The sequence below is a fragment of the Suricata suricatta genome, chromosome 7 (genome assembly GCF_006229205.1).
Source record: "Suricata suricatta isolate VVHF042 chromosome 7, meerkat_22Aug2017_6uvM2_HiC, whole genome shotgun sequence".
Lineage (NCBI taxonomy): Eukaryota > Metazoa > Chordata > Mammalia > Carnivora > Herpestidae > Suricata > Suricata suricatta.
In genome coordinates, this window is record NC_043706.1 from 34,827,509 (window position 1) to 34,844,578 (window position 17,070).

The 17,070-nt window shown below is 43.5% G+C and overlaps 1 protein-coding gene across 2 annotated transcripts in view; it reads left to right on the plus strand.

Moving 5' to 3' along the window:
* Positions 1 to 323: 323 nt before the first annotated feature.
* Positions 324 to 17,070, plus strand: part of CMTR1 (cap methyltransferase 1) — a 50,049-nt gene continuing 33,302 nt past the window's right edge. The window contains exons 1-4 of one of the 2 annotated variants that reach the window (XM_029943606.1): positions 324 to 517; positions 2,466 to 2,603; positions 12,591 to 12,742; positions 14,296 to 14,454. In XM_029943606.1, coding sequence (XP_029799466.1) covers positions 2,471 to 2,603; positions 12,591 to 12,742; positions 14,296 to 14,454 — 444 coding nt within the window. In that variant the 5' untranslated portion in view covers positions 324 to 517; positions 2,466 to 2,470. Of the gene's footprint in view, positions 518 to 2,455; positions 2,604 to 12,590; positions 12,743 to 14,295; positions 14,455 to 17,070 lie in introns of those variants that run through there. The other variant, XM_029943605.1, reaches the window with a different exon arrangement.

Here is a 17,070-nt window from a genome sequence, read left to right on the forward strand (position 1 = left end):
GGGCTTCTGCCCTCAACCAGTTCACTATTTACCTTTCTCAACTTGTTCTTAATCTGTAAAATGAAGACAATGAGATTAAGTGAAGTGAGGTGATGTGACGACACCTGTCTTTCCATTTTCCTATTTGTTTCTTGTCCCCAGAGTGGGAAGAGAAGATACCCCGGTTACTTATGCTTTCCTATCTTTCCCCTACAGGCTCTTCCGCGCAGGCGCCTCGGAAGGCCCTGGGTGGGGGTGGGGCGGGCCCTAACCTGAGTCTTCTTCCCCGGGGCCAGGACCCGGCCGCGAGAAGGAGCGGGCTGCCCGTGACGTCATCAAACTGCGCAGCCCGCAGGGCGGGACCCGAGCGCGACAGCGCGGCCGGCGGACCGGGCTGTCTTGCGGGGGAAACGAAACTGAGGGAGGAGGCGGCGGCTCTGGCAGCGGCAGGGCCAGGCCTGGTGGAGGAGGCGGCGGCGGCAGCGGCGGCCTGAGCCCCCCCTCTCCGCTCCCAGGCAGCTCACCCTCTCCCCTCAGCGTGAGTGCCGACGCGCGGCCCGGGGGGAGCGAGCGGGCGGGCGCGCGGGCTCAGCATCCCTCTCCCCTGCACTGCCGCCTCGGCCACGCACCGGCGGCGGTGACCCTCGCCGCCCCTTCTCTCTCCCCTCTCCCGCCCCGCACCCGCTCCTCCAGCTCCCCGCAGCCCGAGCTGCCGCTGACAAACGTCTCTGCGCACACAGTCGCACACGTTGTTTTCAAACGGGAAGGACTGGCCCGGAGAGATGGGAGCTCCTCTCCTCCCTCAGTGAATAGGGGTGGCAACGCGAAACCGACACCCCGGGAGGGAAGACGGGAGAGGGGCTTTGAACCCCTCCCTGGGGGGAGCAGCAGGTAGAACCAGGCCTCTTGCCTTGCACGCAGAAAGTTCCCTGCCTGGGCACATTTTTCTGGCCTGTGTCGGTCACTTGTGCAGGGCACACTGGCTAAGGTGTGCGGCCTTCCCCTCTCAGGCCTCAGTTTTTTTCCAGTGGAAGATGAGAGGGTTAGAGTAGAAGATTTGAAAGGCCCAAATCTAAGGTGGTTTGGGGAGGAGCATCAGTATCTCCTGCCTTTCACACCACTGTGTATATATTTTTTTGCACCCACCACGACGCAGTCCACGTTGAGTTTCCCTTGCTTACCATCTCTTAGAGTCGTTAAAAATCAGATGGCCCTTTTACTTTTGTTATGGGCCTTTGGGGGGCATTTAAAGTGAACCTTGGTCTTGCTTTCTCTTTTTTCAGGGTCTCCCGTTTTTCTTCCCCAGGATGACCCTTGCCTGTGCCTAGTAAAAGGCTACCTCCTTAAAGAGGATAAGATTATGTATTTTGTTGATGGGCTCATCCTTGAGCTGGAGAGAAGTGAAACGTGATTCAGGGTTTTGTGAGATTGACCGGATCTGTGCATTTCATGGCTTTTTTCCTGCCATGTGTGATTCGTGTTAAAAGACCAATTTTGTGCCTCTGCACCTCCCCTTCCTCAAGGAATTGCAGCCCAGCTGGTCACCCACCTGTTTGCTCCTATGTTTTGAGTTCTTTCTCTTTTCTGAGTCAGTCAGTTTGTAAACCACACCGTATTCACTACTACTCTTGCTTGCTCTTTGACTTGATCATTCCCGAGTTTCTGGATGTAATAATCACTTCATTCCATCACATTTTTACCCCCTGCTGCTTACCTCCTGTACCTACACGTGGGCATGGGTGATGGTGACATGGTGCCTGATTGTTTGCATTCTCTTTTCATGGAGGTGTGTTTGTGTTCTTAAAAAATTATTTTTGTACCTGAGTCTTACGACGTGGCTACCTTTGGTTTCAGTAATTTTCCTACTCTTCTATTTCCTCAGTCCAGAGTCAACCACTGCTTTCATTCCTTACTCGTTAAAAACTTTCCCAGTTCTTCCCTGATTTCAAATATCCTGAAATAAACCCAAACCAGTATTTGTATCATATTATGTAACCTGTTAATTGTCTTGCTAAAATAATGATATAGTGATGGAGCAGTCATTCTGGGGTGGTCCATTCACCTTGGAAATAGTGGTTGATATGCGTTAGGCTTCATCATTAGTGTCCAATTTACATGGTTGTCATGCATGGCCAGTGTTGCATGAAAAGTATAGAATGATAAGTTTCCAAGGCTTTTTTTCCCCCTTCTTGTGGCCTGTGGGATTGATCCATGACTTTTTGGTATCTGACACCATTGGCCCTGAGGCCTCTAGGTTTGTAAGCACCACACATTTTCCAGTAAAATAACTGCTATCATTGAAGACTAGAGCTTGGCTAGCATCCTTCCTGGACCTCAGTTTGAGGAAGAGGATATTCAGGTGCTGGCACTGGAATCTATTTGGAATTGCCAAATCCCATTCCATTGATGATTTGTACTTTGGAATTCCTGCTCTGATCCTAGTGGCTCTGACAAGGGCAGCTGACTATCTGGATTTATGGTTGCAGTAACAATGAAGAGGAGAAATGATCCAGAATGCACTGCCCCTATCAAGAAACAGAAGAAAAGAGTTGCAGAGCTTGCCCTGAACCTCAGCTCTACGTCTGATGACGAACCTCCCTCTTCTGTCAATCACGCAGCAAAAGGTATGCTTGCCCCGGTGATGTGAGGCCACTGGCCGCATGGTTATTTGAACCCCTGGTGCCTGAATTGGGCAGAACACAGTCACTGCCCCTTGAGGGAAATTAGGCAAGTTTTACAGAGAGTTGTTGACTGTAGCTTCTCTTCCCTTCTGTCATTCTAGGAATGGGCAACTTGTTTTAAATTAAAAAACTGGAATTTTTACAGTAGTGTCTTAGTTCTGCTGCTGGCCTTTCAGTAGGTGGCACTCTTTTGCTGCCTTAAACCAGTTGGGAATAGTGGTGAGCATTGAGTGCCCTGTGCTCTTAATTGCTGTTAATAATCCTGGGGCTCTTTCACAGGGGATGGGCTCTTTGCTGCAGTGATCTGGCCTAATTCCCCACAGGCTTTTGTATTCGTTTCCTCAATTCCCTCAGCATGTGTGATCAGAAACACCTAAATGAATGAACTGTGTTCACTATTGACGTTAAATTCCAAAGATTTCACTGATCTGGTTGAAACTGACATTTTGCTTTGCCGGTGTTTTAGGGTGATGGACATTCACAGTTTCCATAGATTCCTTTCTGTGAGAAATTGTAAGGTGCCTAGGAGCTTGCCTCAGATACCCAGCAGTTAGAAGTAGCTCCATTTGTATTTACCTTGACTTGCCAGCTGTATTATTTTCCTAGGGCTACTGTAACAAATTACCAGGAGTTGGGTGGCTTAAAACAACAGAAATTTAGTCTCCATAGTTCTGGAGGCTACATGTCTGAAATCGAGGTGTCGGCAGGGCTATGCTCCCTCCTGAGTCTCTTGGGAAGAATCCTTCCTTGCCTCGTCTAGCTTCTGGTGGTTGCTGGCAGTCCTTGGTGTTCTTGGCTTATAGCAGCATAACTCCAGTCTCCCTTTGTCTTCCCTCTGTGTGTCTGTGTGCAAAGTTTCCTTTTCTTATAAGAAGGTCAGTCATTGGATCAGGGCCCACCCTAATCTAGTATGACCTTATTTTAAAAAAATTTTTAAATTAATTTTTATTTTATTTTTAATTTCTTATATGTTTTTCTTTTATTGTCAAGTTGGTTTCCATATAACACCCAGTGCTTGTCCCCACAAGTGCCCTCCTCCATGCCCATCACCCTACTTCCCCTCTCCCACTCCCCCATCAGTCCTCAGTTTGTTCTCAGTATTCTAGAGTCTCCCGTGGTTTGCCTCCCTCCCTCTCCCCAACTATTTTCCCCCCTCCCCCTCCCCATGGTCCTTTGTTAAGTTTCTCCTGTTCCACTTATGAGTGAAAACATATGGTATCTGTCCTTCTCTCCCTGACTTATTTTGCTTAGAATGACACCCTCGAGGTCCATCCACTTTGCTACAAATGACCAGATTTGATTCTTTCTCATTGCCATGTAGGACTCCATTGTATATATAAACCACATCTTCTTGATCCACTCATCAGGTGATGGACATTTAGGCTCTTTCCATGATGTGGCTATTGTTGACAGTGCTGCTATGAACATTGGAGTACATGTGCCTCTATGCATCAGCACTTCTGTATCCCTTGGGTAAATCCCTAGCAGTGCTATTGCTGGGTCATAGGGGATTTCTGTTGTTAATTTTTTGGGGCACCTCACACTGTTTTCCAGAGTGGCTGCACCAGTTTACATTCCCACCAACAGTGTAGGAGAGTGCCCATTTCTCCACATCCTCGCTAGCATCTATAGTCTCTTGATTTGTTCATTTTAGCCACTCTGACCGGCGTGAGGTGGTATCTCAGTGTGGTTTTGATTTGTGTTTCCCTCATGGCGAGTGACGTTAAACATCGTTTCATCTGGATGTCCTTTTTGGAGAAGTGTGGTAGGACCTTATTTTAATTTGATAACATCTGCAAAGACCTTATTTCCAAATCTCACATTCCCAGGTGCTGAGTGGACATAGCTTTTTGGAGGGACGCTGGTCAGTCCAGTACACCAGAAGGCTTGGATTTTGGATCCTTTGCTGGATCCCTGGTAAATCAGAATGAAATTTGGTAACAGATTGGTGACTGAAAGGGTGCGAAGCATCCTTTGAGAGTGGTAGGAAATACGGTTTACAAGTGGTAGGCTAATTGAAGGACAGTTACTCATCAGTGGTGCTGAGAAGCTGGTTCATAGAGGAGAAGCTTGACAGGCAGTGGAGCCGAAGTATTTGGTGCAGCTGTGGCCCTGGTTGATAAGAGACTCTTATAACCTTGGGTGTGGGCATGTGTGTGCCTTTCAAGTTGTCATAGTGGATTCCAGGTAGCTGAGAAAGGCTGTATGTAGTTGAGGTTACTAAGCGGGTGCCTTGGTTCTAGGGACTGTTGAAGAACGGGAGTTCTGCTTTCCACCTTGGATTTGAGCAGCTTGTTGACAGTAGAGTCTCCTTGGGTAGAACTCTGGGTTCCTGGGGAAGATGGCCTACAAGGGAAGAAGGGAAAGCACGTCTGAGAGCGTGAATGTGCTCAGGTGCTCAAGTATTTAGTTCTGAGTGGCTCTCGGGGGAGATCTCTTTGAAGTAAGGAGAGTGCAACTCCCAGGTAGAAGAGGGTACATGGTTAAGGGTCTTTTAAGGGACCAGTCTGATTTAAATTTCAGGCTTTTAAAAGGGACTGAATTGAGATTATCCAACTCCCCCTCCATTCTCTTTAATTGCACCAAATAGCTTTAACCTTTTCTAGTAGTAGCACCATATGATTCAGTTAGGATTGACTGTTGCTGTTGTGTGTACAGAATGGAAGTCTGTGTGTGGCCAGTACCTTGTATGTGTCTGGCAGTAGGCCATTTGGTCCTTTTCATTTTTCAGAAAATGAGGCAGGAGGCAGGGGCAAAGAAACATTGGGAGATTTCCCTTATTTTAAGAAGGGGCAGCTCAACATTGTCACCAAAACTGAGGGCTCGGGTCTGGTGTCTTCATCAGCAAGATTGCTCTCTCTGCTACTAGTCCCCTCGCCCCCCCCCCCCCATGGAATAAATGCTTAATAAATATTTACTGAGTAGAATTGACAGAAATAACAGTAGTATCTTTTCCAAGAAGTTTAAAATGCCTCACCTCTTTCATTTTGCCTATCCCTCCTCCATTCTGTAGAAGATCATTTTATTAAGTACTTAGCATTTATATCATCTCTATTCTGTATTGGCTTTTCTCAGGTGTCCCCTGGACAGTGTGCCCTGGTAGTTTACTGTCTCGCCAGAAACTACATCTGCCAAGATTTATATGCAGCTTTCCTCATGAGGTCATTGCATTAAAGCAAATGTGTTTCCTTTTGCTTCAACCACTTCTACCTGAACATACTGTTGAACAGATGATTGAAAAATGCTCTTTACGGAGTACAAAAAGAAAAACAACAACAAAAAATAGTAGTTACGATTTCTGTCTTTCTGGGCCTTATTTGTGCTTTTTCTGCTAGATCAGTGTGATGACTCATTAATAGATCTGTTTAGTTTAATCAGTGTTTATTTTACTTTATTGACAAGGTGACTGCATTGCCAGGTCCAGAGATTGACATCTGACCATAATAAAGGAAAAAAGGGATGTTGTAATGGCCACTGTGGCATCATGTGTTTTTTGAGTATTTTAAGAGGCCTGAAGGATTTTTAAGCCTAAATAAACTCTTGGAAATTTGCTATTAAGTAACGTTTTGAAGTAAGAAGAGGCAGATGGAGGTCATTTTGTTCCTTTTAGTTGTTTCTCTCAGGGAAAATGTGGTCTAGACTCCACGACGGTTTTTTTTCTCTTCAGCTGTGCATCCAGTGGGGGCTCCCGGGCCTCCCACCGTGTGTTGCTCTGGATGTTGCCAGGCCCTCTTGCTGCACCACACTCGCAGCGGCTTCCCCTCCACCAGGTTTAATTCTTCTCTAAATAGGCTATTTTCCCCTGAAACACCATTGCTTTCCTGTCAGCCCAGATTCATGACCTTAATCAAAAACTTCCTTTATCGGTATCTACTTAAATTGCTCTAACGAGTTACCATTTGTCTGGCATGAAGGAGAAATTGAGTCTTTAAACAGGTATGAGTGTATTCCAAAGCAATTGTTAGGCAGGATGCGATATTTATTAAAATCCATAATTTATTCTCTATCTGTATGCTGCTCACCTTGGCCATTAGTGGTTGGAGCTGCCTCTCTCTGTGTGTTGTCACTGTCATTTTTAATCTTGGCTTGTTTGCCCTACTGTTCTATTGCCGTGGAAAAATTTTTGCTCTCCTGTTGTATTGCTATGTGAAAAATTTTGAACCTTTCTTCTTTAAAATAACTTATGAGTAATGATTTCTATCAGGTAGAGAAGAATTCTTAAATGAAAACTCTAAATAAAGTTTTGGGCTCGCTGGTAGGTTTTAGAAGGGGAGCTCCTGGGGAGGTAAATGGGACTGCCACCCAGCTTTGGCAAGTTCTTAATGAAACTAATCGTTTTAATAGACTGACCTTATTACTCCTGTTAATTTGTATCTTCATTACAAAATTGTCTGCTCAGTGTTTGCTAAATTCTTACCAGTCTTGGGAGGCTAAGTCTCCTCTTTAGTTACTGCTGCAGCAATGACAGTTGTCTTTTTTTCATCTGAAAAGAGTGCCCCCAAAGGCCGAGGGGTAAAATGGGTCGTGGCTGTAGCAGTCTGTGGACATCAGGACTAATCTAGGCAACTTTGTGTTAGGTCATGGCAGGCTAAGAATTGGCTTCAAATACTGCCTGAAATAAAAGCAAGAAATAAGGCTTATCCGGCACACTTCTTGATCTCACAAATGCTTAGTAGGATGATATTTTAGCTTCCATTAACCTCACTCTCAGAACCATATGGACAGTTGCATTCTTGATAACGCCTAGGGAAGAGGAATGAAGTGGAAAGATATATGTGCCAGAATCTGGTGCTGGTTTTTTTGCCCCAGAGTCACCACTGATTTGCCTAATAAGCCTTCCACCCAAAATTTGGTTCTCCCTCTCATTTTGGTCCAAGAATGTTATGAAGACAAAAAAGACAAAAGATCTGTCTTCGAGATTTGAGGGTGGTGTGTGTCCTGCATGCCCAGGAATGATATTCACCCCATTGATACATGACCACAGTTGAGTCCTTGAGCAAACCTGTGGGCCCGCAACTCTAACTAGAGCTAGACCAAGGACACACTCTCCTTTGGTAAGGATACCAGGCTTTCCTAACTTGTCGGTAGGTAGGCATATGAGTCCCCAGAGAGCTGGTGAAAGGGAATAGTAACGGATTTAACATTGTAGCTTCTGCTTAGTCAGGACTCTGGATCCCGCAGAAAGAAACTTCAGGGCTGTGCTTAAGGAGCTGCCCCCATTCCTGGTACTGCCTCTTGCTGTATCATTCAGTACAGGTTGAAGGCATGGAAGCCATTGAAGGAAGAGAATCGGCACCTTTGGAAGCACAGTTCTTTAGTGTGTGGGCACTGTGCTGGGGAGTGTATCTGTTTCCTCTGAGTGACAGAGAATAGATGAGAGGCCAGGGTTAGTCTGGATCTACTCAAGAGGTCTTTCCCCTTAGATCTGCTGTCCTCTGAAGATTGCTCTAAAAAGGAACCAGGTTTTTTCTCAAGGTGTGGAATGGCACTTTATTTCTTTATATCTTTATTTTATTGTAACTCTAATTTTCTAATGAATTTTCTTTCTTTTTGAGAGAGAATGTGTGCAAGTGAGGGAAGGGCAGGGAGAGAGAGAAAAAGAATTCTATGGGGCGGGGGAAGAGGGAGAGAGAGAAGCAGGTCTTGTAGATTTTTTTTTTTTTTTTACACCCCAGTGGGGCTATGTTCTCCTCAAGCAGGACTCAGGCTCACCCGGTGTGGGGCTCGAACTCAAGAACCATGAGATCATGACCTGAGTCGAAGTCAGATGCTTAACAACTGAGCCACTCAGGTGCCCTCTAATGAATATATTCTTATTTCTCACACAGAAATGCAGGAAAGTGCAAAACAGAAAATAAATATAACCTCACCTCACAGTTTCCATGGTTACTCATTGTTAATATTCTGGGTCTTTCCTTCTGAGTGGCATTCTCTGGCACTCTGTGACATGTGCTGCATTGGTCTATGGGAGCAAGTCAGCTCCTTATTGAGAGAATTGTTGGAACCTTAAAAGGAAGGGGTATAGGATTTTCTCAATCAAAATTTCTCCTTACTGACTGCTTAGGAACCACACTACTGGTTTTAAGTTTATTCTACTTTTTTCAAACATGTTCATAGGCCTTTTCTTTCTTTTGCAAAATGCTGTATCCTTTAAAGAAAAAAATACATATTTATCTTAGTTACCTATTTTTATTTTTATTAAAAATTTTTTTATGGACCAATCTAAGTTACTTATTTAAGCCATCTCCTGCCATAAACAAAGGGATTCAAGATCAATATACTGGTCATCATTTGATGCAAGTAAGGAGGGTGGGCTTAAGGTCCATATACTTTCCTGGTCATTGTGCTGAGTCACGGTGCAAACCAGTGCTGTGGTCCCCACTGGGAAGTGATCCATGTTCTCTTCATTCATTTTTGTAGCTAGTGGGAAGTGAATTCATGTGAGAGTTATGACATAGAATATGATTACCATCTCCCCAGGGAAGGGGCTTGCACCTGATGTGGACATGGGGGTAGGTGATGAGCGCTCCAATCTCTCGTGCTCTCCATGATGTGACTTCAGGAAGGTGTTTATCATGCTCACTTCCCCAGAGAAGCTCTACAGAGTAGGTGAGGGCCTTCTACATGTGGGCTGAGCACTCCTTGCCAAGTGTGCCATCTGACACGGACCACCCCAGTTGTACCCCAGACCAACCTAGCAGCCTAGAAACCCATACTCAGCTGCCACCATTTTAAAATTAGCTTACCTAATTAAAAAAAATTTTTTTTATGGTTTTAATTTATTTTTGAGAGACAGAGCTAGTGCGAGCAGGGGAGGGTCAGAGACAGAGGGAGGTACAGAATCTGAAGCAGGCTCCAGGGTCTGAGCTAGCTGTCAGCACAGAGCCTGATGTGGGGCTCGAACCCACAAACCACGATATCATGACCTGTCATGACTTGAGCCGAAGCCAGACGCTTAACCGACTGAGCCACCCAGGCACCCCTAGTTACCTAATTTTTGAATTCTGAGGGTAGAGTTATTACTTTTGGGGAGTGCCCCATTGTCTATAGCATGGACCTTTTATAGAACAGGTCCTGATCCAGAGTCGTTGTCTGATCACTTAAACAATACTAGTGCTTTGTTTTCTGGCAGATCTGACAGATGTCCTATTTCAGCCTACTGGCGGGAGGGGTGGGAGAATGGGCCTTGTTAAATAATAGTCCACGGAAGGCCCAATTCTCTGGGTAAGGTTAGGCATTTCACACTCATGTTTAAACTTTCTGTTCTTAATTAACCTTTTAAAAAAATGTTTAAAGACTTCATTTAAAAAAATTTTTATGGCAGTAGGTCATAAAGCAGCTTTCTTTAAAACCATTTTTGTTAGAATCTTAACACTGGAACAAAGTTAAGTGTACCTAAGTGAGACAGGAGGCTATTCTTGGTAATAGTACAAATTTTGTCCTGTGAGTATTACTATTTTCAAGTTTTCTCCTCTATATGAAACTTTTGAAAGGAAAATTTAAGTATGTTGCAACTTCTGGATTACTTTGTGCATGTCTCATTCTATAAACAAATGTATTAGTAATTAAAGCATTAAGACCATAAATTAAGACTTAAATTTTTTTTTTTAAATTCACTATAGCGAGTACTTTTTTTAAATGGAAAGATTCAGTCCAGGTGTTGGAGATGGGATGTGGGGTGTGACACAGTTCTTGCTCTCCGGAAGTGACCCCGTCCTGGCATTTGTGATGAGCACTGGGCTGATAGTGCTGCTGCTGCTGCTGGGGCGCGGTGGGGGCAGAATCCGGCCTGCAGTGCCGGAGGGGGCGTTTGGCTCTTCTCAAATGTTCACCCTTAGTGACTTTGTGTTCTGGAGAAGTGGGCAGATCAGTGTAGATAGGCTTTAGAATTATGATGTCATTGCAAGTTATGAATACCTGAATAGTGACTATCTTGGGATTTTGAAGAATTGTTTTACCCAGGTGCCTTTCCTTAACACTTTCCACAGGCAGCCAGGCTTTGACTCTGCATCTCAGGGACTTCTTTCTTCCTTAAGAGAATTGTGTCAGTTGCTTTCTTTTTCATATTTGTTTTAAATTTTAATAGGTAATATGTTCACATGGTTCATAAATCAAAAATATAAAAAGATAGTAAGTATAAACTCCAGTGACATAAAATGTAAATCAAATGTCACGTCTTTCACTTGTTCCAAGTAATCATTTTGGCATTCTGTCTCCATGCCTCCACCCCGCATATGTGGATAATCACTTTTATTGTTCTTTTTGCATATCTTTCCATCCGAAAGCTCTTTTTGCAATTACAAGAAATATAAATACATACTCTAATTTTCTCTCTTTAGTATAGACTTAGGATGCCATGTTTCATGCATATGGCCTAGGTCTTCTGTTACTCATTTGACAGTAAGTCTTGTTGATCTATCCATTTCAGTACATAAGAGCTGAGACTCCCAAGTGTTTCTGATTCTTGGCACCCTCAGTGTCACGTTAACTTTTTTCGCCATGCTCCTAGACCAAAAGAAATACCTAAAAGTTCATATTATTAATATGTAGGTCTAAATAACAAGCGTTTCTAGCCTAACAACTAGTATATGTTGAAAGAATAATACATGTAAACTGGAAAAAATTTTTTATTTTATTCTTAAGTACAGTTACTTGTTAATGAAATGTGTATACTGTTGAGCACTGTACAGCATCTCAAGCCTTGGGATGAGATTAGACACCACTGCCTCATTTCCTGTCTTGCATTCCTCCTGGCTTGCGATTTATGCCATTTTCAATGGGAATATGTAGAAATCATTAAATTTTTGAGATACATTCTATTTCCAAATTTGTTTGGGTCTGTCTGAGAAACCACCTGAATAAGATTACATCAGATTGAAATCACTTTCAAACTAAGAAATTCACATATCTATAAAAGAGAGGGAAAAAGCCAGATAGACATAGTGAATATTTGGAGTGTGAGTCATCCCACTTTGAGCCAGGACACAGGTAACCGACCACGCCTGGCAGCTGCTAAGGTGGGTCTTATTTGGAGTCCTTTGGTAACGAGATAATGGTTTGGCTTACTTAGGCCACCAGCTTCCTCCTGGAGCGTTTAGGTGTAGCTCCTCTACTGTTGCTTCAGCTGATGCTGCTGCATAAGCACCTTTCCTCTTCCCTGTCCTTCCTTCCTTTTCCCTGGTCCTGCTCTTGTTCCTTCCTCCCCACCCTTCTCTTTTCCCTTGCTCTTCTTTCTTTTTTGCCTCCCCCTGTGAGCCAGCTTTTCTCTGGGGTGGATCCACCCTCTTACCTGTATATTTGAAGGACTGAAAACAGAGGAAACTAGGAGATTAAACAATCAGAAACTGTTAGTCCCATGATAAAATTGTTGAAAATGGAGCTAGGTATCAGCGTTTGGAAGTTGATGTTCAAATAATAATAAAATTTCAGTAAATATGTTTTATATTTGACAGTGTACTTTCAAATACTGGTTTCGTTTAGCCTTCATACAACCCCATGAGGTAGGTATTACCATCTCAGTTTCGTAGGGGAAAAAATGGAAAGGATGGGAAAGGACATCTGATATTTTTGAGCTCCCATCATGTATCAAGTACTAGTAGGAGCTTTGAGTGACTTGCTCAAGTTAACATAGTAAGGGGTAGAGAATACATTTGACCCTGGGTCATTTAATGAACTTTATGTGTGCAATGCATGAACTGAACACTAGTTGAATAAATGAAACCTGGGGGCGCCAGGGCCTGGAGCCTGCTTCTGATTCTGTGTGTTCCTCTCTCTCTGCCCCTCCCCTGCTCATGATCTGTCTCTCTCTGTCTCTCAAAAATAAAAAAATGTTTAAAAAATTAAAAAAAGAAAGAATAAATGAAACCCGGACTTCTAGAGGATGCTTTGTGCCATAAACTCCCCTAAACAGTTTCTTTTTTTCTTTCCCAGCATCTACCACAAGCCTAAGTGGGTCCGACAGTGAGACTGAGGGGAAGCAACACAGCTCCGACTCTTTTGACGATGCATTCAAAGCAGACTCCCTTGTGGAGGGAACTTCTTCTCGCTATTCCATGTATAATAGCGTTTCCCAGAAGCTTATGGTATGTCAGGGCTTGGGTAGGGTTTCTAAAGCTCCACCAGCAGAGTAAGAGAAGGGAAATTGTATTGGGATGAAAAGAAGAAAAGCTAGGGCATGAGTTTTTCCTCTGCTTTCCAGCTACTGAAATTTACTAGAGAGAATGTGGCCCCTTTCTTAATAGAAGTATCTGTCACATTTGAATCGTCCATGGTAAGTGGCTGCACAAGCCTGCTGCTTCTGTCCTGTCCAGAGCTGGACCACTTTTTGGTCTCCTTAGTAATGAAACCTTATCGTAAGTACATGTGAACATACTTCCCTAAACATAGATGTGTCTGGATGGGTAAAGAGGCTTCATGCTGTGAATTTTTGCTCTAGAGAAATGACTAAAACCCTGCTTACTCCCAGATGCCTAAAATAAATGGGAGTAGAACAGTCTTTTATATTATTTCGAAAAGAAGGTCCAGTTCTCCTTCCCAATTTGTATACCCCATTGTAGAACAGAAGAAGGAAAGTGACCAGGAGGACATGCTTGCTTTCCTTATCAAACGTTAGTGCACTCAGGTTAGGGAAATCCAGGTTTGCTCTCTGGCTGTCTTTAATATTATAGTGAACCCCTCCATTTTCTTTTGGATTCATTTAAGAATAAGAACGGCCACTTCGGAAGTCATGATCAGGATTTTAGTCTGGTGAGCCACAAACTGTGGGGACGTGGACAGTGGGGAGTTTTGTGGCTCAGTCAGCCTTTTTGATCTGGGGAGAGATTTGTGGCTACTGTAGGTATTCTGTCCAGTTCTTGAGTTGGTAATGCTCCTTCCAAAGGGAAAATAGCCTCTCAAGGAGGAATTAGGTTTTCTTAGGATTGGAGCTCTTTTATTAGATAAGGGTGCTTGGGGTTTTAGATTTGGGTCTCTGATTTTTGGGATATATAACTGGGCCCAGTGACTCGGGGGTTTGGTGTGAGCTTATGAACAATTGTGACATTTAAAAAAAAAGTTCTTGTCCAGTATCTTATGGTACCTTCCATACCTCAGTTTTACATCAAGTGATTTTTCAGTTAATACCTTGATTAAGTGGCTTCTGTAAGCCCTCATTGTCTTTGGCTAGGGGTAAGGCTATTTGAATGGCTGAGGGTAAGGTAGAGTTGTTGCTTGAAGCATTTCCATTTTAAATTATGTTCTCTTTATCAACTCTACTCTAGAGCTACGTTTCAGCTAATCAGACAAATTACCTGGAAGGGTAGTTGTGCAAATGTCCAGTGAGATTCATTAAGTGCTCTTGGTGCTTTTAATTACAGTGATGAGGTCCCTTCTCATTTATCCAGCTTCTGGTTGCCCTAGACTTTCACTTCCAGAATAGACAACCACTGGACCCACAGTTAAACTGCAGTTACTTTTTTATGCTTATTTTCTTCATTAGGCCTTTCCTAAAGGAAAACTTTAGGCCCTACTCATCTGTGTCTTCTCAGAGTTTAGCACAATGTCTGAATGTGATAGGGGCTAATAAATGTCTGTTTATTTGTTCAAGGGGTCCCTTATTATCTGTTTGTTTATATAAATGCTCTATTTTATTTTTCAGGCCAAGATGGGCTTCAGGGAAGGTGAAGGATTGGGTAAATACAGCCAGGGCCGGAAGGACATCGTTGAGGCCTCTAATCAGAAAGGCCGAAGAGGCTTGGGTCTGACACTGCAAGGCTTTGATCAAGAGCTGAACGTGGACTGGCGAGATGAGCCAGAGGTAACTGCTGAGGAGAGGGGGAGACAGTAAAGCTGACTTGTGTTTTTGTGTGTGTGGCTTTAAGTAGCCATATTAACAAACTAGAAGTCTCCAGAGGCAATGGGGATTGGAACTGGTTTTATACATGGAATGTACTGAGGATGTCCAAAATGGAAACAGAAGAGGGAGATACTGTAGGATGTGGGTTTGTTTTATGTAAAGGACCGGTGGGTAGAAGATGCTGTAAGACAGAGTTTGACTCCACGAAGAACTTAAAAAAAATTTTTTTTATGTTTATTTAATTTAAGAGAGACAACAGAGACCAGTGGGGGAGAGGCAGACAGAGAGGGAGACACACAGAGTCCAGCACGGGGCTTGAACTCACAAGTTGCAAGATCATGACCTGAGCCGAAGTCAGATGCCCCCCATGTGCTCCCACAAAGAACTTTAATAAACAGAAACACCTTTCCACTAGTGGTTAAGGTACCTCATGAAGTAGTGAGCTCCCTCCCTGCTGAAAGGATTCAAAGGCGCTGAATGAGGCCCCGCTTTCCCGTTGTGTGAGTGACTGGATTAGGTGCCCTCAGGTCTTGCACCCCTGCGGGTTTACGACACCTCATCTCTATGTAGGTGTTTGTTTATGCTCCATAAGTTGCTGTTTGGTCTGCTGATCTGCTTGGGTGCCAGCTGTTTTAACCCCAGCTACCAAAAGAGACTCCTGTCCTTTTTCACGGCACAGATGATGTTGAGATTTTATTTTTATTCATTTATTTATGTCCTATCTTATTTCACAGAGGATTTGAAGTAGATATGATAAAAGCGACTAAAAATAAGGATGAAATATTTCCATTACAGAGTTGAAACTAGAGAAAATAGAACACAAATGTCTAGTCTTCTACATAGTTGTCTATAGTTGAGCTTCACACGTGGCTCTGAACTCTGGAGAATTGATATTTTATTTGTCTCCCTGATGTTCCAGTTCGGGAAAGAACTCCCGTGAATTGCACGTGATCAAAGCCTAATAAGGCTTCAGAGTAATATGCTGACAAGCCAGGAGCTAATGGCTTCTGGAGGTGGTCCTGCCGTGTTGCCTTGTAGTTTTGAAAAGACGAGGCCAGCAGAATAGCAGATGAGACCGTGCAGAGTAGGGTAAATATTTGTAATTGGGTGCCATATACAGGTTTTTACCTCAAATACTTGGTGCTCTCCATGTCTTCATTTGTATGAAAACCAGTAAGGAGTCTCGATTCTCTTAGTGGGGCAGAACTAGAACTGACGTAACTCAGAATCTCAAATTTGTCTATAAAATCACTGTTTTTAATGGACACAGGCTATTGAAATTCCTTTCTGAGGCAAGGCTGTCCTAATTATCACTTACTGTGATTCAGTTTTTCTCTTTTTTAAAAGAGATGCCCTGTTGTTTGGTTAAGAGTTTGGCCTACTAGTTGGTGTCCGCTTCTTTAAGATAAATGGCTTTGGGTTGCCTCAGGTGACTGTCCAATCCTGGAGTCACCCCAGAGGCAGTGCTTGGTGACTGCTGCAGCCCAAGAATATGGAATGCAAGGCTTGACCCTTCGGACAAAGTCCTTTTCTCGGTCTATTTTTGCCCTTAATGTTCACACTTTTGGGGGGAGTTTAAATCTGCTTATTCTCTCCAAAGGGGCATCCTGATTATAAATGAGCTTTCTTCCCCCCAGAGTTTGTAATGTATAACAATTTATAAATGGTTAAAGGTGATGGATTTGACCGGGGGGAAAGCCATGATTCACTGCCAGATTCATTGACAAAGACTTAAGTAATTTTTCTTTTAAACTTTTTCTCTCTAGTTGATGTTTGGCTTGCCCTCATGACCTTGCATTGTGTTATCACTTTATGCTTTTCAGAGCATGTAATAGTACCTTTAATCATATTGCTTCAATTTGCAGCGGTGAGTCTCTTCTCTACGCTTGCTTGGGAGGCAATGTGTAGAGCTGCCATGCAGGTTAGCTCCCTGTTTAGGTTTTATAGTCCAGTGGACGTAGTCCTGGTTGCACATTAGAAGCATCTGGGGACTTCTAAAAAATGTACTTTGGACCAGTTTCTGCTTCAGACCGATAGAATCATATACTCTGAGGGTGGGGCCTAGCTATCAGTACTTTTTAAAAGGACTGCAGAGGGGTGCCAGGCTGGCTCAGTCAGTGGAGCATGCTACTCTTGATAGTGGGTTGTGAGTTCGAGCCCCACACGGGGTGTAGAGATTACTTAAAAATAAATACAATTTAAAATAAGAAGGGATTGCAGATGTTTCTAATGCATAATGTAATTGAAAAATTAAGAGAATGCACCATTGAGGTGCCGGTTTCAGCTTTGGGAACGAATAGGCGAGGAATCCTATTTGTTAATAACACTTTGAAAAGCATCAGGAGGTGAGACGCATTGCCATTGGGTCTTCCCAGTATAATCATCTTTTCATAGACTTACAGCCTATGTGTACTTCCCTGTGTCCCCGCTGCTCTGATTGCAGGCCCCTTGGGTCAAGGACCATGTCTTTTTAACTGCATTCTGAGTACTTAGCCCATAGTATGTATCTATGAAATAATAGTGGAACAAATGAAAGAAGCTTTGAGGGTTTGGGAAGTTTCTAGAGACTCAGACTAG